At 37.9% G+C, this 22592-nt stretch overlaps 1 protein-coding gene across 2 annotated transcripts in view; it reads left to right on the top strand.

The window, feature by feature from the left end:
- Positions 1–22592, top strand: part of Nrp1 (neuropilin 1) — a 141707-nt gene that overhangs the window by 95865 nt on the left and 23250 nt on the right. For both annotated transcript variants that reach the window (XM_026405168.2, XM_026405167.2), the window contains exons 8-11: positions 3255–3410; positions 6865–7009; positions 13466–13797; positions 19312–19456. In XM_026405168.2, the coding sequence (XP_026260953.1) occupies positions 3255–3410; positions 6865–7009; positions 13466–13797; positions 19312–19456 (778 nt within the window). The remainder of the gene's footprint in view (positions 1–3254; positions 3411–6864; positions 7010–13465; positions 13798–19311; positions 19457–22592) is intronic.

Raw genomic sequence — 22592 nt, 5'->3', positions numbered from 1 at the left:
TCGCGAGACTGGATCTTGTTAGAGTTTTGGGTACCATCCGATTTTAATTGCATTGGTTTTGGTCCCAGCCCTAATCATTTTATGAGGTTGTCATCCATCTTTCCTAAACCCAGTGGCAGTAATGTTAGGAAGAAAAATGAAATGAAATTTCAAGTGTCCCAGTGTGGCAAATAAGAGAATCTGCAGAGTTTTAAAGCACAGCAGGAAACTTCATGCAATTACAAGGAGATGTTACTAATGCATTTCATTGCTGTTGAGAAAAGAAAATATCTTCTCTTTTTTCAAATGATTCATGCACATGTTTGGGGGAGGCTTTGTAGCTGGAATATTGGGCATTTTCCTGAATTGAATACTAGTTAATTCCTGTCCATTGCTCCTTACTCTAAAGTTAGCTCTTTCTTAGGCTTAGGATTCTTCCAATTGACCACCAAATAGCTTCTTTCTTACCCACCAGCTAAATCGCACTCAATAATAACAATAATAATAATAATAATTAATAATAATAAAAGTAGGAAAAAGACAACCAGGGAATGAAGTTCTAGAGTTATTTCAAATCAACTCAAGCTGAGTTATGCACTCCTGGGAATTTAATCTTTTCCAAACTGAAGAGCCATCTGTAAGTTTGACAGGAAGGGTTTATTTAAATAGCTCTGCTTCATGCTCCCCTGAACTTCAAGATTTTAAGGACCCTTCAGCTTGAAAGTGGATGTGGCATTGGACATGACTCAATGGACAGTCAGTAAAGCACTAAGTGTTCTGAGAGCATTTGAAAACAGTTGAAATTGTTCAGCCCAGCCATGTCTAGAGTGCCCTTTACTTTCAGATTGTGGCATTTTGAAAATCAGTTTTTGCAGCAACTTGAGATTACCTATTTCTGGAATATAGTGAGATTAAGGTGGTCAGATAACATTCAGAGCACTAGTTACATCTGAATATGAAAGAACGAGTCAGTTATTAGTATAATTAATGTTTCAAATATTGCAAGGGCATAATTAAAATGTTTTTAAATCTGAAATTCAAATTTAACTCTGATATCTCTGTTTGCCAAGTGTGACAATCATTGATCATCTCTTCTTTTTGAAATTTGTACAAAACGGGGATGGGAAATTTTAAACACAAGGTTTACTACTGAAAAAAAAAAGGCAAATTTCAAATTTGAGTAAACAAGTATGTGCACTTGATAAAATTGTGTTGGGTAAATGTCTATTTGTTAAATTAAAATTTATATCATCTACCATTATCATCTTAAAATATCAGTTTCTAGTGAAATTGTGATTCATTTTCTCTTAAGCCTGGTAAAAGCATGTACAGCATAGAATTCACATCTCTAAAATCAAGGAAATGAAATAAAAGATTGTTTTGCGATGGATGTCATCCCCCTTCTTTCCAAAGGAAATCTACTATTGTATAATTGTGTAGCTTAAAATTTACTTCTATGTGCTGTTTTTCCTGAATGTAACTCATGGTTCACTTTGGAAATGAATTGGCAACTCCTTGATTTAACTATTCCAAGGGCCTTCAGGAAAAAAAGCAATTCATGAAAGACAATAGTCATTCTTCATGAGGCAGGCTGCGCATGATATGGAAATTCTTTAGGTGTTTGTTGCCTGTAGGCACTGGAGGGTTAATTGAAATATTGTTTTCTGGAAATTGGGTTGTCAAGTAGCAAGGAGAAAGCAAGATTCAGAAACTGGGGATGGGTTTGGAGGTTTTGTTTAGTTTTACTTTGTTTTTGTTGCCTTTTTCAAGGAAGATGGCATTCTGTTGATAAATGTAAATGTGCTATTGAAATATTTTATCAATGCTATTCAGTTGTACTATGTAATTACTTTCTATGCCCTTTAAAAAATACTTGCCATATAGTTGTATTTCATTTCTTTAAACACAGTTTGTTTCCTGTTCATATAATAGATGAAGGGAAACAATTTTTATAGGAACAATCACTGTGTTAATAAAAAGACATGAAAATATTTCTAATGTATAGAAACTAGTAGTAACTTTAATTTTAAGATTTTTATTTATGGGCTGGGGATGTGACTCAGTTGTATCATACTTGCCTAGCGTGCGTGAAGTCCTGCGTTCAATCCCCAGCACCACAAAAATTTTAAAAAGAGATTATATTTAGTTATTAATGATGGACATAAGGAAATGTAAAGAAAGAAAAACTATTTGACTTTACTGGAAAAATGTTAGACATACAAAAAAATGAATTATATGAAGTCAGACTTGAAAAGAATCTTCCATTTGTGTTAGTCAGCTTTCTGTTACTATAACAAATAAATGAGATAACTTATAAAGATAAAAGGTTTATTTTGGCTCACAGTTTTAGAAGTTTTATGATGGACTGGCCAGTTGGTTTGGGGCCTGTGGAAAGGTAGCACATCATGGTAATAGTATGTGCAGAGCAAAACTTGTCACTCCATCTAAATGGCCCACCCTGCAGGGTTATGAAGTAAGTCAGTGAGAGATGAAGGTGAGGCTCTTGTGTTGAGTGAGGAGCTTTCCCATTGGAAACTTACTGGTAGATGCTCACAAGCCCTGACAGTTGTTGAACAGAGATATTATTTCTTCTCAGATGATGCCTTGGGGTCTGCCTGCTTCTCAAGCTGAACTGAATGGAGCAAGACCACAGGAAGATATGGGGAAGGAAGGAATTTAAAGATGAAACAAAAATTCTTATTTTGCCTTTTTCCTCTCCACTCCATTCCAGATTCTAAGTCTGTGGTCTGTTTCTCAAACCAGAACATTCCTAGTGCTTTCAGATCAGTATTGTTTCAGCCTTCATTTTATTGGAAGGAGGTAGGATGCTACAAAAGGTTGAGAAATTTGATCCTATTAAATATAAATTCTAGTCCAGGCCTCTCCAATGGTCAATGTGGGTGTTTATCTTGTTGTCTTGATTTACTATTTGTAAAATGCCAATATTAATGTGCTATTTGGAAAGTATGCTTCATGTCTTCAAAACATATAATGACACAATATTAAACCCAGTTTTCTCCTTTGCCCCAAGCTATCTTGGTTGCAGAAGTAAGACAAGTTTCTTCTTTTTTTTTCTAACAATAGAAAACAGCCTAGGCAACTGCTGTCTTTGCCTTTCTGTTGAAGGAACGGAATGGGAACTTGGGGCCAGATGGAATAAAGCCCCGTTGGTCCCTGCTGTATCAAAACTGTAATGTGCAGCACCAGCAAGAGATGATCCAGGTGATGGTGATGCAGGCACGGCCCACTGACCACAGTTTGCAATTTTCTCGTAGGTAGACTTGGGGTTCCTGCGCTTTGTCACTGCTGTGGGCACACAAGGTGCCATTTCAAAGGAAACCAAGAAGAAATATTACGTCAAGACCTACAGAATAGACATTAGCTCCAACGGGGAAGACTGGATCACCATAAAAGAAGGAAACAAACCTGTTGTAAGTTTGGTGGGCCCCCCCCCCTCCAGCAATTCAGTCTCTTAAATGGATGATCAATTTTTACTTGTTTGTTGGGGGAGCTTTCTGTCTGGCCTGGTTTATTTTTGAATTGATTTAAAATGAAAAGTGCAATTAGAGGTTTAAATCTGACCAAGGGGGTCTCATGTTCCCAGATCCAGAAGCCAAGAGGAAATTATACAGATGTTTCCAAGAAAAGTCAATACCAGGCAAATTAAGTGACAGTCTCAAGAATCACTTGAACCCTCCCCCCGGGAACACAGACAATGCATAGGATCAACACTGTCCTCTTAGAATCTTAAGAGTTCTGTCTCTCTTCTTTCTTCCCTCTCTTTCATAGGTTAGATTCGTTCTTTCTGTAACAGGCACGTTTTAGAAACCACCTTTTTCATCTACATTAGTGGTTTACAAACTAATTTACAAGTGCCTTTGGCTGCATCTTGTAAGAAGGGATAGAACTAAAGGTATTCGCTGTGTTCCCTCAGATCACACAAATGACATGCTGCCCTCTTCCTGCTTTTAACTGAGGAGGTAGCTCAGACCACCCTGCGTCCCCCAGCTCTCGGCAGCCGTTCGTTTGCACCCATGGTCTGTCTTTCTCAGTCTGTCTGTTTATTTGAAGTGATACTTGCTCTGATTTACTAATCAAAAGATTTTTGAGAATTCATATTCACTGTTTCTCCCAAATTAAAAGCTTCCCCTGGAGGCTGAATAAAATACAAAAACAAAAATGAAAAAAAGAATTATATTAGAGATAGCAGCAAAGATTCAGGTAACTTGAGATGGTGGGCTTGGAAAGAGGCCAGTGAATACATCCTTGTCTCACTTTTGAGCATTCTTGGCCTGGAGTTTCTCCTTTTGGGTCTGGAACTGAGAAAAGCCTCTGGAGGTTGAAGTGAGCAAAGAACCATTAATTCCCTTGATTAGCAGCAAAATCTCCCACTCTTGGTTGGGAAGGCAAGATGGAAGCAGATATCAGTGGACAACTGCTCGTGGGAGGAAGTCTCTGTGGACAGACAAGGTCAAGGCCTGTCTGGCCCTGCGGGACGTGGAACCTGTTCTCCATCTGGGGAAGAAAACTCCTCACAGTCAACACATATGGAGATTAAGCAAGTCAATTATGTCCCTAAGTTTGAACTTCTTATTTTAGAGTAGATTTTTGAAGATGTGCATTAGTTAAAAATAAACAAAACCTCACGAATGCCAAGTATGCATTTACAAACAAAAGGAACCCAGAGAGAGGGGTTAAAAAAACCTTACACACACACACACACACACACACACACACACACACACACACACACACACATTTTTTTTTAAAGGGCTATTTCTCCCAGTTGTCCTCTTCAGCCACTGTCCACTGGTTGATCTTCTGTGGTTCAGAGGGGGCTGTCAGAGAGCCCACCCAGAGTCACAGGGGATGTCTCAAAGTGCACACGGCTCACACTAGGAACACCCTGGCACACGGCAGGGCTTCTAGGGTTGGAGGCAGAAAGAAATAAGGAAGGATTCGCAGAGATGTAGACTTGTCACCTGGCTGAGCAGTTTAATTGAATCTAAATGAAACAAAAACATCCAGCTGGAGTCAAATTATTGCTACCTTTCCTTTTTTTTTTTTTTCCTGTATTTTGGGAGTTTTCAGCCAAAGGCCTCTACAATCTTTCCTATTTTCTCAGGGAGCATTGGATGGACCTCATCAAGACCAGCCTTCACCGAGTAACAAGTCCAATAGGCCCCTCTCAGCAGGACAGTATGTGTGTGCTCATGGGGTTTGCCACAAGCCACGTGAAACTCCCTCAGTGTGAGCAAAATGTGAACCTCCTAGATGAGCACTCAGCACTCCCAAACAACTTCCGGTCTCTTTGGCAAGGGGGCTCGTGGACCTTCTAAGGAGAGCAACAACTTTTGGGGCTCTTCCCCTTCCGGCAACTACCCATTATTTCCTGCCACACAAAAAATGCTCCCACACATATTGTTTCCAGAGAGGGATGCTGCAATAGGACAGAAATCTAAAGGGCATCACAGGCTAGGATAAATTCTGATGTTAAATTGTCTCTTGAGAGGCTCATGCAGATAACCAGTTCTGTGATGCATTTGACTGCCTTCAGTTAGGCACGCCACTTAAACTAAAGTGAAGCAAAAACATTTTGCTTTTGCAAGCCCAACTTTTACAAGCCCTTTCTCTTGGGGAGAAGAGCACACCTTGGGAAACACCGGTTCTTCTTCATGTTCTTATCTGGGAAGCTGGAGAGAATCTGCACATCCCTGGTGGGCCCATGCTCTTAATGATGTCACCTAAGAGGTTGTACAGAGAGGTACAGTGCTACCTACTCAAAGCACAGGACTATCCTTGATCCAGAATTGACATTAAAATCTCAGGAATGGAGACTCTCACTTATACCCAAGTATAACTGCCAGAATGTTCCACAAGGCAAACAGTCTCATTCCTCAGAGATCTTTTGGAGAATGCTGCCACAGCCTCATGGCCAGGCAGAATGGCCCAAGGTTACTTGTGGGAAATTGGTTCTTGCCTGGCACTCTTTACATCTGCAATCCCGTGTCTCATCTTTCTTAGACTAAAATGACTTTTTTTTTTTCTTTTTGGTACCAGGGATTGAACCCACCGGCATTTAACCACTGAGCCACATCCCCAGCCCTTTTTATATTTTTATTTGAGACAGGGTCTTGTGAAGGTGCTTAGAGCTTTGCTAAGTTGCTGAGGCTGGCTTTGAACTTGAGATCCTCCTGCAGCAGCCTTCTGAGTCATGGGGACTAGAGGCATGAATTACTGTGCCCGGCTAAAATGAATCATTTTTAAAACTAGAAGCAGAAACCCTGAAAAGGCTGACTTAGTTAAAAAGCATGTGTAACTCCGTTTAGTTTTGGCCACTAAAACCTAATTTTACCAAGGAACCAAAAAAATTAGTCATTAATTCATGTCTGGGGTGAAATCTCTCATAAAAGAACAGAGTCAAAAAGGAAGCTAGTACCTGACTTATTATGATAGTGTGAGAACATAACCTACAACCTCAAAAAGCCATACACCACACTGAATTCAAAAAGCATTCTTTCTGAGGGTCCCTGGGAAAGGAAATGTCTTCAGTATTCTGCAGTCCTCTGAGAAAGCTAATAACTTCCCACTTTTTAAGATAAAAGCATGTGCCTTTTAATAAATGTCATCCTTGTAAGTGATTTTAGAGGCTGTAGCCTCTCAGAAAATTGAATAGATAATTAGGACAACATTCTATATTTGACATGATTCTTTCTGATTACCATCATTTGGAAAAATAACATGACAAGTTATTAACGCCACTTCAACTTGATAGACAATGCTGAAATTGTAAATAATTTTTACAAGCATTTGTGAAAATACATTTTTTATTTGTTTTAAATACAAATTTTCTGTGATTAAAGGACCCTTTCTTCTCCCATAAAGATCTTTCAGGGAAATACCAATCCCACCGACGTTGCTCTTGGAATTCTGCCCAAACCACTGATAACACGATTTGTTCGAATCAAACCCATGACTTGGGAAACTGGCATATCTATGAGATTTGAAGTATATGGCTGCAAGATAACAGGTAAGCTCCAGTTGAAGATTGCTTGGTTTTGATTGGTGCAAACCATCATAGGCAAGGAGAATAACTTGGTAATAATGTGATCACTTTTAGTTAGTAGTTAAGAGTATACACTTTGGATCCTTTACTACCCATTATTCTGCTTCTTTGGACAATATCCTTACATCTCAAAGCCTAAGTTATCTCACTTGGAAAATAGTTGTAGAACATGAACACCATGCAGGCTACTTGTGATATGGATATGAAGCATTTAAGCCCAGTCTGGCAGGTAGCAGAAATTTGTTTCCTGGTACCTTTTCCACTAGGTTGTATGCTCCATGAAGACAAGCTTCATGCCTTCCATCTCTGCTTCCTAGGTGTGCACTTCACTGATGGGTACTTGGTAGATTTATAGCAAATAACTGTTTCAGAAAATGTTCTCCACTGACTTTCTCTTTTTAATTTTGAAACACAGTGATCATGTCCTAGGAACTTAACCAATACGGATAAGCCTCAGTTAAGGAATTTAACTGATGAGAATTTCTCCTTGTAATCACTAACTATCCAGACTCTCCTATTTTTTGTTGAATGAGCACATTAAAATACTTAGATGGGAAATCAACTCATAAATGTTTGGGTTTTTATTTCAATTTGTTTCTTCAAACATCAATAGGACTTTAAAAGTCCCTGTTAAATGTGGAATATTCCCATTTGAGAGATGAAGAAAGTGAAATACAAGAGATCAAGTGATGGAAGAAGTAGGTTAGGTCAGGACAGAGTGGTGTGACTGGAATTCTTACTGTGTTTTCATGGTCATCAGCGCTGCAAGGGCTTGTCCATTGATCTCATTGTACAATTATTCTTTATTCTGATGTAGATAACAGTAATGTTGGAATTCCTTACTGCTTAAGTAAATACGTTGCAAAACTTTCATTAAAAAAGCAATGGCAATCCAAAAACCAATACAAATGTAATCTTTGTAGTAAGCTTCAAAGTTTAAAAACAGATCAGTAGACGATCCACTTAAAGGTAATTAAAATTGAATTAACTTCCAAACTTCTGTGAACCATCTTTCAGTATTCTATCAGTGTACATATTTAGGATATTTAACTTTTTAACTTCACTTTTATATTTATTCTCTTAGTATGATTCTTTTTAGAGAAAAAAATACTGACTTTTGAAGGGGGGGGGGAAAAGGAACCCCAGAATTTTCCATGAAAGTACAAGCAATTTGAAGATGAGCTAATGAAGGGAAAATACATTTGTTCACGGTAGAGTACATTTCGGAAAATAAAAACCACATCTGACTCCACACCAAATTTTTATTTATTTCCATCTCAGAGGCAGACTTGTTTATTGTCTTAGAATTTAAGAATTAGAAAGTTCAAGGACTTGGAGGCAGGAATTGTGTGGAGAGAGGTTTGGAAAAGAAGAAGAAAAAAAAGAACACTGAATATTAGACATAACCTTGGCTTTAGTTTTGATCAGCAGTTGAATGTCAGAAAGTTCTACATCATTTCAGAGCATTACAAATTTGAGAGACTACCCATAAATTTGTAGGATTAGGGCCACTTGAGGTCTGAGTAGAAATTTCTGGCCCATTTCTCCAACTTTATCTCATATCATTATATTTAATAAATGAAGTAAACTTCATAAAGACTCCAGATATGTTGGGCTGAACTCTGAATTTCCAACCTTTTAACGATTTATGTCACATTCTTTTACTTATTTAAAATATTTATTTGAACCCAAATTGTCCTTTTTAATTTTCATAAAGACATTCCCAAGAGGAAATTCTAGGAATGTGAGCAAAGAAGGCAAATAATTTATTGGATTTTAAAACTGGCTAAATGACTTAGTTATTTAGAAATAGATGTCTAAAAACCGTATTCTAATATTTTTAAACATAGTCTATTTTATAATTATGGTAAATAGCTAATTTTGTTTTTCAAATGAAGTACTGCCTGTACTTTTAAACATGACCCCTAGTGTAATTTAAATACTTTCTCTCTAGTAAGATAGCTAGAATCTCAAAATAACTGATCTGGGATGGTTTTATGAGAGGCCAGAATATAGTGATGGCCACATGAATAGAGGGTGTATAATCATATCCAGGTTTGACTCAGGACTGTCCACTTAGCGAATGTCTGACCATGGGCAAGACATCTTGTTTCTCTGATGTCCATTTCCTGATCTATAAGATTAACCTTAATGTAGCTGTAAGGGGAATTAAATGAAAGCATATTCACAATATACCTGGCTTTCAGTGAGTGCTCACTAAATGGTACCCAGTAATTTAAAGTAGGATGTGGTATTCCATAAATTGAAGCTAGAATAAGCCCTCGCATGGAGACCTTCTAATAAGACAGTATCAGTGTTTCCTCTTGGTTATGAGAGCAGAAAATTTCCTTCTTTTGAGGTCATGGTCCCCTTAGCATGGAGATTAATGAATGAGTAGAACTGAAGTATCCCCGCTGGACTAGAAAATTCATGAAAGCAAGGCCTCAGTTACCTTATTTTCCATTGTGTCCTTTATACCTGTAACACAGGTATACAGTAACACAATAAGCACTCTGCGGTTATTTTTGAACGAATATACAGTTCTATCCATGCCTTCTAACAAGGAAGTGACCTCAAATTTTTTACCCTATCCTGTTGAGTAGGCAGATCCTAACAGTCTAGATTTGAAAAACAAAAAACTACAAAATTAAAAATTACTCTGTGAACACATCACAATGACCATCTTAGATGCTGCAGCTAAGTCACTGAGGAAAGAGTAGCTTATTCTCATTTAGGGCCTCCCATCAAATGCAGTTATTATTTTCTCAGTCTTTGAAAACTGGTTAAATGGATATTTGATTTACCAAGATGTCTCAGTTTTTCCATTAAATCTAAGTATTACATGCATAAGTAGCATGGCTCAGGATGGTTTAATTTTTAGGCTATATTTTTTTAATATATATATATATATATATATATATATATATATATATATATATATATCAGTCCCCTACTATAAAATTTTTTCTCCCTCTCATCCAGGATTGAATGTTCACTTTCCCAACAGGTTGCTGGGTAAAATGCAGAATGTTCAGTGAAGATAAATAATGAATATTTTTTATATAAGTATATCCTCAATATTGCATGGTATATATTTTTTAAAGTATTCATTATTTTTTATGAAATTCTTATTTAACTGTGCATCCTATTTTTTTTTTCATTTGTTTGTTTGTTTGCTAAATCTGGCAACTATTTCCAAATGTTTTGTATAGTTAGGCTAAACTACATCTGAACCAACCTACCTATGGAAGAATGCAGTTTGAAACTAGCATCTCAGTCAATTGAATTAATTGCTAATATAATTTTTCTCCTAATTATTAAAAGTAAGTAACATAGTTATTGGTCAAAGGCAGATTAAGGTGGCCCTTCATGGTTGTTTTGGATGAAGTAGACATAAAGAAGGAATAGCAGGTCAACCTTGCACTATGAATATTACGTTAGCTGAATGGTGGCTCAGTGGCCCACAGTTTGTGGAGATATAAACTGTGCCTCAGCCAGCTCAGCATTAGAAAAAGGGCATTGATCTGGTGAAGGTTCTGTTCTCCTTACAATACTCAAGTTAATTATGTTTTTCTACAAATGGTAACATCTGGTCCCCATTACCAACTGAACATTGACTTTATAAGAGCTGGTCTTGAATCAGGCAGGTGTGACCACAGTGGCCAAAAAAATGTGACTTCTATTTTTAACACTATAGTTTCATACATAGTCCCTCAGTAACATACCTTTTGTAAATCTTTTTTTTAATCCCCATTGAGTTTTTTTTGGTTTCAGATCCCAGCCTGGAGCAAATACTGTGGCTGAATGACAGGAAAGGGTACTTGAGAAAATGACAGCTGTCTTTTATTGTATTAATAAGTTGATTCATTCAACAAATATTTGCTGAGGACAACAGTCAAAGAATGACAGAAAAAATAAACGATTTGGTTCATGCCCTCAACAAAATTAAAATCTGAGGAGGCAAAAAGCAGCAATTTAAAGAAGTGAAAATGTTGATAAATTATTGTGAAGAATCCCAGAAAAGGAAAACTATGTCTACTTGCAGAGATTCAAAATGTTGAAGAAATGATTTGGCATTTGAAAACGAGTCATTATTTTTATGCAGATCAGATAGTGGAAATGGCAAAATAATGGGGGAATTCTTAGTGGAGAGAATGAATGAGAGAAAGCTTTCCCTAAGGACAGGAAGTACTTCATCTCAATTGGCTCATGTAAAAGGGGTAGATGAGGAGAGGCCTTGTATGAATGTGAGGTAGAAGGTCTGGCATGCCTGATTGAAAACTACGTGCATAATTCCTAGACAAGCAGGCACTGAAGAATTGACATGATCGGAACTGTCCAACTCATGTGGAAAGTATCTGAGTAATTAATTCTTAAGGGTCAGCTGATAACATGAGTGTAGTTTAATTGCATTAGAAGCATGCCTCTTGCTCAGGATGGTTTTATTTTTAGGCTATATTTTTTTTTTTTTTACTATTAGCATGGGGAATTGAGTTGTTTCAATGAAAAGTAGATTATCATCCCTAGGCAGGTTCTTGATTGAGATGTATGATTTTAAAAGGAGAATAATTGAAGCATTGGACACTTTCTTATTAGGCCACCAATCACTTAATCAATAATTGATGCTCTATGCTCAAAAGCTACTTGAGTTGGTGTAGAAGATATGAAAAGGTCTATGATGTTGTTTATTGCCTTTGAGGATCTTAAAATCTTGCTGCAGATAAAAGATTAATAATCGTAAACCAATACAGTTCAGTGCTAGGCTCTGGGCTCCTTTCCATACCTGCCACCATATTTCTGGGGAGGAATGTCTCAAAATGAAGACGAGAGTATCTTGAGAAATTTCCATGGTAAGTCTAAGCTGGATTTTAAAGTCTGGGCAGAATATTCCTGTCAACATGAGGAGAGGAGGGGTGGCAGGAACACATTGAGCAAAGGCAGTGATGGGGTTATATCTAGGGTACATGAAAAGAGAACTAACTGGAATATGCTGTTAGTACTTAGATAAAAATAGATAAGTGAGCTAAAACCAAAATGAAAGTCTTGAAAACCCAGATAGAAATTTTTGATATTTTCCTAGAAATAATGGAAAGCCATGGTATATATTTTAAAGATCTCTCTTTTTTATTATATGGTAAAGTATATGACATACAATTTACCACTTTAACCAATTTTAAATGTACAACTCAGTTGTAGTAAGAACAGTTGCATTGTTGTACAACTACATTACCCATTGTCAGAACTCTTTAATCATCCTAAATTAAAACTCTACCCATTAAACACTGATTCCCATTTTCTCTCCTCAGCCCAGTCCATCCAATGGTCATTCTACTGGCTGTCTCTATGAATATGACTATTCTAGGAACCTCATATTAGTTGGGATTATGCAGAACTTGTCCTTTTATGTCTGTCTTATTCTATTTGGTAGTGGGAGCTTTTTGAGCATGAGAATGACATGGAAAAATCAACATTTCATGAAAATTTATGTCTAGCTGTTAGTGTAGTCTAGATGGAGAACCTGGGTGTAGGAAGCCAATTACACTATCATTTAGCCCCCTACCTATGGCTACTCAGATCATGATGATGCCCAAAGAAACAGAAAGTGCAAGAGGCAACCTCAAGCTTGTTTTTTTTTTTTTTAAATGAAATCATGACAGTATTTGATAGCAAAACAGAAGTGCAAAATAAGAAAAGACAAGATGACCAGGCAGAAACTAGGTAATTGGTGATGCCACCAATTAAAATTCAGAGTTCAGTAAAGGGATTCAGTGTCAATGGAAAGAACTAGTTTAGTCTGCACATGGCACATTTGAGATGACAGAAAGATATTCAGGTGGAAAGTTCCTAATTCAATTGAAAAGAAGGATGAGGAGGGGGAAGATGATTACTGTTCTTCAACACTCAACCCAAATGTCACCTCCCAGAACTCCCTTCTTCTCTCTCCAAGCTCAATCAAGCTCTGTGTTTTCACCTCCTTATCATCTTCTTTTTATCTTTGTTTTAGCAACTCTCTCAATATGGGTTTTGCTTTTTTATATATCTCCAACTGATGGTTAATTCTGAATTTCTTTTGGGCAGCACCTATCCTTGATCTGGGAATAACTTCTGAATACTAATGGGACTGAACCCTCCAGAGTTGGACATTAAATGCAGCAGAACTAAAAATAAGCAGGGAGAGGGAGTGTGTGTCTTGCTAAAAATTTTCTTTACTGGGATATGAATGAAGAAAGGGGAAATTCTGTAAAAGTAGGAGAAAGGTTTAAGGGAGGGAAGGCTCTGGTGTAATATAAAATAATCCAAAGACTGAAAACATATGAATGGATAGAAGACACTGTCTTTATTCAAATGATTGCATTTTCTTTCTAGAAACTATTTTCCCATAAAATAATTTTGCATTATCTGTTTCTTTCCACCTCCTAGATTATCCTTGCTCTGGAATGCTGGGCATGGTGTCTGGACTCATCTCCGACTCCCAGATTGCCGCATCCAACCAAGGGGAGAGAAACTGGATGCCTGAAAACATCCGCCTGGTAACCAGTCGCTCTGGCTGGGCACTGCCGCCTGCACCCCACCCCTACGTCAATGAGTGGCTCCAGGTGGACCTAGGAGAGGAGAAGATTGTGAGGGGCATCATCATTCAGGGTGGGAAGCACCGAGAGAACAAGGTGTTCATGAGGAAGTTCAAGATAGGGTACAGCAACAATGGCTCCGACTGGAAAATGATCATGGACGACAGCAAGCGCAAGCCCAAGGTGAGGTCCAGCTAAGAGGTTCCCGTCGAAGTTCTTCCTCAATCCCGATTTAAGTCAAGGACTTCCAGCATTTTCTTGAGGAATGGCTCATTCTTATTTTGTCAATAGGACCCCAACTCTAAGGAAAAACGAGAGTATAGGAATGAAAGTGATGTCTGAGGTCAACATGGAAAAGAATTGCCATTTCCCTCTTTAGAGGGAAAAGTCTCAGCTCAACATTCAGATGGGAGGTAGATAAGAGTGAGGTTCGGAGCTGGGGCTGACTACAGACTCTACTTTGTCTGTTTGGTGTCTTTTCCTCTTCTCTCATTCACCGCTGAATTAAGAGTTCAATTTTTAAATTATTTATGTAGTTTTACAGTGCTGGGATCTAACTCAGGGCATTGGGCGTACTAGGCAAGCATTCTACCACTAAGCTGCAAGCCCAGTCCCTTTTTTAAATTTTTAGTTGTGATAAAATACACATAATTTAAAATTTATCATCTTAATCTTTTTAAGTGTGCAGTTCAACAATGTCAAATAAATTCATATTCTTGTGTAGCTAATTTCTAGGACTTTCACATCTTGCAAAACTGAAATTCTGCACCGATTACATAACAACTCTGTTTCCCCCTCTTTCTGTGGCAAGCACCATCCTATTTTCTGTCTCTATGAATTTGACTACTCTAGGAGGCTAGAGTATCATACAATACTAGAGTAATACAGTATTTGTCCCTTTGTGACTAGCTTATTACACTTAGCATTCTGTCCCCAAACTTCTACCCTTACTGCAGCGTGTGTCAGAATTTCATTCCTTTTGAAAGCTGAATAACATTCCATTGCATGTATACACCAAATTGGTTTGTCCATTCATCCATGGATGAACACTTGGGTTGCTCCCATCTTTGAGCTACTGTGAATAATGCTTAAGTATATTTTTGATGTATTTGGAACCTTTTAAAATGCAGTTGGCTCTTAATAATCCAGTAAAAACAGAAGGGAATCTCAAGATAAAAATATTCCAATATTCATAAAAACATGTGGCATAGTTCTTTAACTGAACAGATATGCTTACATAATCAACTTTTACTTAGGCTGATGGTTACATTTGCATTTCCTGAGTACACAACACCAATTGGAAAGATTCCCCAGGAGTCTGCAGGGTGGCCCAGAAGTGGGTTTAGGATTAAAACAAGGATCAACCCACAGGCAATCATCAGCTTAGTTTCTTAGTTTCAATATGAGAATTGTATTCAGCTGATGATACTTCTCACACCAACACAATTGGCCTTTTGGCCTTAGCCTTTCCGTCTCTGCTTTGCCCAGGACCTTTGCAAAAAAAGAAAATTTAGCTTATTGGAGGGAATATTGTTCTTGCTTTATCCTTGCTCCCACTCTACCAAGTGTAGTATAGTGACTCAGGCCACAGGCATCTCAGGCAGGAAATATAACCCTGGCTAGTGCTGCCAGCTCCCACTCCCTCCAGATGTGGGGCTCTGAGAAGACCTCCCTGTCCTCTATGGACTGCAGGTCAGCATCAGAACAACTGGCCACCGACAGAGCTGGTACTCTCAGAAGAGTAAGAAATTCTCCACCATCTCTCCCTGTTTTAATTTGTGGGTTCTAAAAATTTTCAGTGCTATATTTACCTTTGTGTAGCTACTTTCTTTTCTGTGTCCATTTCCCTTTCCCCTTTTATGTCTACCTCTCTCATCCTGGTGACTAAGAAAGGAAAATAAACATCAGAACTGGAGATTCTTATAAGTTGGTCTTTTCTGAGGAGCAGGGAGCATTATGATTTCATCAGAGTGTGAATATGCTACAGATCAGCAAGTTCCAGGGGCTGCTGTCAATGGCAGAGTGTGCTGTTGTGACACATTCTTCAACACTAGAGTTCTGAGAGAGACAGAAAACAAATCACCATATGCTTTTGATAGGATGCATCATATGCTTGCCTTCTTTGTTATCTAATCCACGCGTCTGCAATCGAGCCTAAAGCTATCATTCTATTGTAGTAAACCGAGTACAGAATTCCACAAGAAATCCATGCATGTGTTTTAACTTTAACAAAATGCTCAACTCAAGATTGGTTGAATGTGTTGGGTTTTATTCCTAAAATATCCATCATTATCATCTTCCTATGATATTTAAAACCATGAAAGCTTGTAAATTGTTTATGTAGAGACTAATCTATGATTCCTAACATGCCCTTCAAATAAAACCTCTAAAGATGAAAAAGGAAACTGATAAAACCTTCAATTTTAGAGCAGCACATAGTTTTAATTATATAAAGATGTTTAAAACATATTTTTATCGTACATCCTACCTGCTTAGGATGCCAAGTACCTTTTAAATAAAAGTAAAATGAGTACTCTGTCTCATAAAATAAAACAGTGCTTTGATAGGTATAAAATCCTCTTGCCCTCCCCTTCCTTCCCACAAACAGTGCATGATGGAGAAGGTATTGACCCTTTAAATTAACTAGACTTTTCAGGAACTGATAGAGCCAAACAAAGCCCTTGTCTTCTAAAATATAATTAGTTGCAGAACACCATGGTAATTCATAAGCAGGTTTCTGCTATCAAAATTAGTCCAGGTCCATATGGGTTTGAGTTGTGAGTATTCTGCCCAGCTCACTACTGACAGCTTTTATAATATATTTACAGTGTGTCAATTCTATGCTCAAGTTAAAATTAAGAGAGGAGCCTGGGATTCCATAGATACCAATGCTTTTCTCCTGTGATCTTTGGAGTTATCTTCACAGACAGACTTTGCACGTGTGCAATGGTATTTTCATTATAATTAGCATCTTACTGACAACAACTTAATTGGGCCTAACAATAATATATGTCAGATTCTCAATTACTGGCGGCAATTGCAGTTATATCAAGAGTGCAGGACCCTGATAGTGATTCACTCTTTAAAATAATAAAAATAGAAAAAAACTAATTGTGAGAAGTAGCTTTATGTTAGCATTTTCAGATTCCTGGTAAGTTTTCTGTTGGAAAAGACCAATCGATTTACTTCTATAACTCAGAAACCCCCTGGTCATATTACAGCCTGTCCAATGTGTCACCACGTATGTGCTTCCACTCTCTTGTCATAGCATTTACATCTCTAAAAGATCACATCCTTTGCAGCTCTGTGATGTCTTGACCAACTATTGGGTCTGGTTCCCATTCATGACTGGCACAGCCTTAGGGGCCAAGCAGTCCATCTGAGCTACCAGTTCTAGTAGCCAGTTGTCACCAGCTAAATACAAATTAATGAAACTATATTTCCTTAGGCGTGGGCTTTTTTTGGACTTCAGTGTTCTCACCTATTAAAATGTAGGCCAATTGTGGTGACCTGTGCCTATAATCCCAGGTATATGGGAGTCTGAGCTGAGAATCACGTGAACCCATGAGTTCAAGACCAACCTGGGCAACAGAGCAAGATACTCTCCTTCAAAAATAGATAGATAGATAGATAGATAGATAGATAGATAGATAGATAGATAGATAGATGAACAAATAAAATAAGGAGTCTAGACTATGTGATTTCTAAGAGCAGAGATGTCTTAATCCCAGTTAAGACTGGCTGGGTGCTAATCCTAGCTCTGCTCCTTACTGTTTACATGGCTGAGGCAAAGTCCTTGAGCACTCTGCTGTCAGTTTACTCATCTGTGAAAGATGAAGAATAATAGAATTTACCTCCTGGAGTTGTTTTGAGGAATAAATAGGTTAATATATTTTAAGCACTTAGTGTGTTACACTAATGAACACCACAATAGAAAATTTATTTTTCTAATCTTCCTCCCCTTCTTCCATTCTCAACAGATTCAAGAGTGATTTTTGGAGAAGAGGGTTTTTTTTTTTTTTTTGAGGTTTATTCATTTCTTGAAAAACAAATGAGGCCTAATCTTCACTCCAGTTTCTTTTGATTCCACCCAGTGATTTTTACCCTCCTGTTGATGTAACAAGGGAAATAAATTCACCCAGCAATAGTGCTGGCAATAGGGGCCTATCTCCTAAAAAGGGTCACAGTGCCTTCAAACGAGGCATGCATGCATTTCAAAAGGGGTGCCAATGCATACTACAATTCAACCAGGAATCAGAGTATTCCTGGGTAGTCAGGACCCTGGTTACTTTCCTGAGATGAGGTCTTTTATCTACACAAGTGGTAGATAAAAGACCTCCAACAAGTGGTACTTAAGAATTTCAGTGAGGGGCTGGGGATGTGGCTCAAGCGGTAGTGCACTCGCCTGGCATGCGTGTGGCCCGGGTTCAATCCTCAGCACCACATACAAACAAAGATGTTGTGTCCGCCGAGAACTAAAAAATAAATATTAAAAAAAAAATTCTCTCTCTTTCTCCTCTCTCATTCTCTCTTTAAAAAAAAAAGAATTTCAGTGAGTTGGAATAAACCACATTCTTCATAAGCAGCCTTTGCACTCCATTAAATTGACTGCCTCTAGACTGGGGGTGTAGCTCAGTTGGTAGAGAGAGTACCTGGCATACACAAGGCCTTGGGTTCTATCCCCAACACTCAAAAAAAATTACTATCCTCTACTTCAGGAATTTAATTTCTTCTCTTCCAGAGAACCAAGTTTTACCAAAATTACGACCCTCTCATTTAAGTGAATGTAATTGTAGTATTCATCGAAAATGTGGTTATCTATTATAGACTCTGGAAACGACTAGTTTTCTTCCTGAGTTATCTTCCTCCACCTCACCTATCAGGGTAGTGATAAAAGTGTTACTTCTCCAAGGTATGTCAGTATATCATTCAGAAATATGTCTCATTAAATGCTCAGTTTCTGGCATAGCCTCAGTGCTTCAGTGTGTACTATGGGGCTCCTGTGAAATGACATCTGTCACCTCTTAGAGAGGGTTTGTTTTTTTCTTTCTCATTTATGAAAGAAATGTTCACCATTTTCAAAGTGGTAGAATGAGGCCTATTTCTCTACTCTCTGAGGAGTCCTAAAGGAGGTGAAAGAGTTCAGGAAGTACCATCCCCAAATCTGCCCCTCTGGACTTCAAACTCTAGGGCGCTTGGGGCACAGGATGTGCAAGGAAGGAATTTCTCTGGACTTCCTTATCTGCCTAAAGAGGTATCCTCCAAAGGAACTCAGCTGCTATGAATCCTGTCCCAGGAATCTCATCCACTAAGGAAGAATAAGATCAATTACAGAAAAAGAGAACAGCGGTCAATACCTCACCCAGACAGACATGTTATCAGCTATTCTTCCAAGAAACCATTCATCTTTTCGAAGTCATTTACTAAGTTTCCTACATTGCCCCCCCACACACCTAGGAAGAGGATATGTGAACTTCTAGATCTTGCTGAGTACTCAGTCAGTTATCTAGCATGTTTTACCTCTATACATATGTAAGAAACTTGTGCACCTTTTAATCTATCTACTGTTAGTTTATTTCATAGACTCAATTATAGAACCCTTAAACATAGAGGAAAAGTTTTTATTCTGCAGAGGGTAGAAAAACAACAAAAAAGGAGGTTTCTTTTTAAATACCTTGTGTTGTTTATGCTTCACAGTCTTTTGAGGGCAACAACAACTACGACACACCTGAGCTACGGACTTTTCCACCTCTTTCCACACGATTCATCAGAATCTACCCCGAGAGAGCCACTCATGGCGGACTAGGGCTAAGAATGGAGCTGCTGGGCTGTGAAGTAGAAGGTAATTACAATTTCCAGAGTCCCTTCTAGTTTCCTCCTTTTTTATTTCCCTTTTCATGCATTTCTGCCTCTGATGGTGCTTTTGCAAAATTGCCACCTTTTCACCCAGGTGACCCCTCCATCTCCTTGCCTGTCAATCAGTGAGGCTCAACATTCTAGCATATACCATGAAGCAGCACCTTCAGAATCTTCCTTTTATGTTAGTTGTTTGCATAACTCTCCTCAGATTCTATAGAATTGTAGCTCTTGACTTTTTAATCATAATTGTTTGAGGTGAAATTTGCATAACACAAAATTCACCATTTTAAAATAAACAACCCCAGGACACTTACTACCTTCATAATTTTGTTGTAAAACCACCATGTCTTTCAAGTTCCAAAACATTTCTCTTACTGCAAAGTAAAACTTCTTACCCATTAAACAGTTTCTCTTCTATTACTCCTTTCCTTAACCTACCAAGTCCTTTGACTTTTTAATATTGTTTAGAATTCTGTATCAGATCTAAGTTTCTGTCTGTGATATTGACTACTGTCACCTACTAGCAGGAAGCAGCATTTGACAAGTAAGACATCAAGACTTATCTTGGATGAATTTCTTAGTCTGCTGCAAATTTCTTAGAAACAAAGCTTTACATGAGATCATGTGTATGAAAGTATGGTTGGATCTGTTTAAAAATATGACTATATACATTTAGATGGTTATATGAAGGTCATAACAAGGACAAATCCAGTACACACACTGACCTCAGGTCTGCACTCTCTTTTAACATATAATGATTGAGATGGATGTTTTGAGTTGGTTATTGTACCATTTACTGCTTTTGTGCATTAGAATTCCCATCTGCCTTAGATTTGGGCATAAATGAGTAACCTTACACCGGCTTTCCTATACCATAGAGATTTTTTTTTTTCCTCCAGGTTAGCTTGAAGAATGGCTATTGTTGGTACCCAGATGTTAATCAATTGAGCATATGCTCATAGTTGTTTCAAAGAATGCTTTTTAATATCACCTTGTTTGGGTTTCAAAATTATTTGTGTTTTGAGCTAACCAAAGGTAATTACATTCCTAAGCACATTATATACCTTGAAATTTTTCCTCTGCACTACAGGATCTTAAGTTTTCTATCAATCACTATGCTAGTGAATAATTCATGGCTACTTTTCTATGTGTTTATTTAAATACCTTACATTATCTCCCACTCTTTTACTGGGTGGTTGTTTCCTTGTCTGTAGCCATGCCCCAGACCTCTGAATTAGCCAATCGTTAGGAGCACAAACCAAGAATGACCATGTGACAAGGCTTTGGCAAAGATGCCAAGAGAAAGAAGGGATGGACAAATAGACCCTACTTACAGACACATTTATTCTTTGCATGAGAAATGTGGTCATCTAGAAAAGGGAGGCTTGGTGCTACCAGGTGGGTGTTTAACCTAGATTCTGGAAGGCAGCAATGATTTAGGAGGTGGAATGAATAGACAGTTGAAAACACTGAGCCTTGTGGCAGTTTGCCAGTGTCAACTCAGTAGTGAGTGAGCTAGAAATCGTTGGTGAAGGGATTTGACTGCAGATGTTTCCAGGCACTCAAGAAAACGAGGAAGTCACCCCGAGTCATAAGAGAAACCAAAATCTGAGGAGAGTAGTGGCAAAGTATTTTTTAACACAATTGGTGAAAGGGACTGTTATTCTTTCCCCTTAAATTGATCGACAAGACTTATTAAATATCTGCTTTGCCTCTTGTTCTATGGGAAACACCTAAAGGGACACAGAGAAGATGAGGTACACGATCCAGGCTTCCATGAGTGTCTTTCCTATTTTGAGGGAGCACTTAGATATCGAAGAAACAGAGAACCACAGAAGATAAAATATTTTCAAGTAGGGAAACTGGGGCACAAAAATCATTCACTTTGTACATTTTGCTATTGAACCTAGGCACTGTCCTGGATTACTTTCAGTATGGAACTTCTCTCTTTTAAAAAAAAATATTTATTTCTTAGTTGTAGTTGGACACAATACCTTTATTTTATCTATTTTTTTGTGGTGCTGAGGATAGAACCCAGGGTCTCACTCGTGCTAGGCAAACACTTTACTGCTGAGCCACAACCCAGGCCAGACTTCTCGTTTCTAAACAGCATTAGGAATGCAGAAAAATCAGTAAAATGAGTAAATAGTTTAAGATTGTAAAAGCAACATATTATCAAGGACAGCTTAGGGAAGACAACTACATGGATTTCCAGAAAGGGTTCTGCTGATTCAGTGGTGGCAGTAGAGCCAGGAGACATGTCTGTGCAGTTTACAAAGTCTCCATTGCATATCTAAATGGCGTGTATGTTATCTGGTTTCTGAGTTACTGAGTTATCTTTAGTGTATGTATTTGGAAAGTTGAAGAAATTGAACTTAGCTATATGTTTGCATTAGTCATAACTCTGCTCGGTACTTAAGCACAATAACAAACAGGATCAAGTTTTTACTGAGAAAGCTGCAGTTACTGGTACATTCCTACTGGCCAGAAGCTGTAAGAGAAGAGGCCCCCAACTCTCAGCATCTTGTATGGTTCTCAAACATCAAGGGAACTGTACCTTATCTCAAGTCTCATAAAGTGAAATGCAATCCTGAAAACTGTAAAATATTAAACAGATTGCAAAAATGAGTAACAGCCTGAAAAACAAAAAAGTAGACTGAACTAAATTTAAAGGACTTCAAAAGCAGTCTTTGATTAATGTTGGCTACCTTTCAACTACAAATTCAAAGATATGGGAATACCTGCCAACTCTGGAATGCAGTCCCATGGGAGTCCAGGTAACATGACCTCAGGATATATGAGACAACTCCTCTCACACACCTGCTCTGGCAAGAGGGCTCACAGGTTGAGAAGCTACATAGAAATGGAATAACTCTTTTAAAAAAGAACAATGTGGTTCTATGTGTGAATATTGATGCTCCCTTTTGGGGAAAAAAATCATAAACCTAACAAATTTGGTCAGTACTAAGTATACAAAAGAATTCATGACAAGTGAATTCTCTAGCACCTTGAAAATGAAATGAAAAATAGTTCAAGCAAAATCTCTATCATCAAAGTTCTCAACTCCAGGCCAGTGAGAATTCAAGAGCTTTACGGAAAGAGGATGTTTATGTAGAAAA

Source organism: Urocitellus parryii, chromosome 9, assembly GCF_045843805.1.
Source record: "Urocitellus parryii isolate mUroPar1 chromosome 9, mUroPar1.hap1, whole genome shotgun sequence".
Lineage (NCBI taxonomy): Eukaryota > Metazoa > Chordata > Mammalia > Rodentia > Sciuridae > Urocitellus > Urocitellus parryii.
Note: the sequence above shows the minus strand (reverse complement) of the source record. Positions and strands in the feature narration are given on the sequence as shown.